Raw genomic sequence first — 1,431 nt, 5'->3', positions numbered from 1 at the left:
CAATTTGTAGTTTGTAGAGGCGTATCTTTCCTCATGAGTCATGATTGCTTCGTCGTTCATCTCCGGGACGCGGGTAACGATTTTCCGCTTGGTTGCTCGATCGCGGGTTCATCCTAGTTACTATGTCGAGGTCGTTTATTAATTAGCCTCATTAAGAGTGGGTCGACTAACTTACTCTCTACTAACCTAAGTAGATTCCTAAATTCATGAGATGCGAGACAAAGGTCGGCACCGTTATCAAATAATGTGAATGCAAGACTTTGGGTTGACAAAGAACGTACCAGTGACCATATCTGGATCCTGGCAGGCCTTACTTGCTCCGGTGTTGGATGTTTCTTCGTGGTCTTGGTTAGTCTCCCTTGGGCAATCCTTTCCAAGGTGCCCCATACCGCCGCAGTTACAACCTTCCTTTCCTCTTTTCGCCTCCTGCCAACACGTTTCCCTGTCGTGTCCCCTATTACCACAGTGGTCACACTTCCTATTATTGCACTTCCCTTTATGATGGCGCTGGCATACTTCGCACTTAGGTAGATTACCCAGGTACATCTTTCCCTTTTTGGCCCTTCTCCTTTCTTTTGCCTGATCACCTCCCTGAGATTTGCCAAGCTTTCTTTTGTTCTTCCCAGATGTCTCCATTGTTGTTTCCTTTTTCTCATCCGGGATCGATAGTTTCACCAACCTAAATGCTTCCTTAGTGAGCTCCAGTCCTGTTACATGGGCAATCATGGGTGATGGCGGCGTCGATGCCATCATCAAGCTCAAGGCCTGAGGTGTCAATTCCCAAATAGATTGCTCCATTCTCTTCAACTCGGGTTCCACTAGGTACGGAATGACTCGCGACAAATCGTAAAGCCTTTTCACGTGCTTTACCACATCTGGACCTTCCTTCTGTAGCTCCCTGAACTCTAATTCCAACCCTTGGATATCCTTCTGAGAACAATACTCCTTTCGCATTATCTCTTTCAGCTCGCTCCATGACAACGCATAAGCTACAGCCTCGTCCAACTCTCGAACCTTACGGTCCCACCATAACAGAGCTCCATCTTGTAGCAATCCGGAAATGTATGGGACTTGCTGTTCTGGCATGCAACCACTCATTCGCACAACGGCATCCACATTCTCAGCCCATTTTACAAATGCTATGGCACCTCCCGTGCCACCGAAATTCGGAGGGTTGCATTCTAGGAAAAACTGGTAGGTACACCCTGTATCCAAGAATTCATCATCACAATAGGTATTAGCAGGGCACTTTAGGGACTTTCCAACGTATTGTAATGTGTCTCAAGTGACTTAAACATTACCGTTAGGTAGCTCTCTCCCCGAGGCACCTTCGCCATGTTGGTAGCGAAGAACCTCGTGCCGAGCTCTGACTCGAGAGGCGTGCGCTAACCATTCTGCCTCAGTCAGTCGGGTGATCTCTTGATGCGACAT

General features: G+C 47.7%; 1 protein-coding gene across 1 annotated transcript; it reads right to left on the bottom strand.

Moving 5' to 3' along the window:
• Positions 1 to 237: 237 nt before the first annotated feature.
• On the bottom strand, positions 238 to 1,431 carry LOC110870461. The gene is made up of 2 exons (XM_022119642.1): positions 1,302 to 1,431; positions 238 to 1,205 (listed from the first exon to the last, which is right to left on the bottom strand). The coding sequence occupies exons 1-2, from the start codon at positions 1,429 to 1,431 to the stop codon at positions 238 to 240; spliced, it is 1,098 nt and encodes a 365-aa protein (XP_021975334.1).

The sequence above is a fragment of the Helianthus annuus genome, chromosome 8, assembly GCF_002127325.2.
Source record: "Helianthus annuus cultivar XRQ/B chromosome 8, HanXRQr2.0-SUNRISE, whole genome shotgun sequence".
NCBI lineage: Eukaryota > Viridiplantae > Streptophyta > Magnoliopsida > Asterales > Asteraceae > Helianthus > Helianthus annuus.
This window is presented reverse-complemented; position numbering and strand designations above follow the sequence as displayed.

Coding starts and splice junctions, on each gene's coding strand:
- LOC110870461 (XM_022119642.1), bottom strand. CDS start 1,431: ATGTCGCATCAAGAGATCACCCGACTGACTGAGGCAGAATGGTTAGCG. Junction 1,206..1,301: donor GGGGAGAGAGCTACCTAACG/GTAATGTTTAAG, acceptor TCTTGGATACAG/GGTGTACCTACCAGTTTTTC.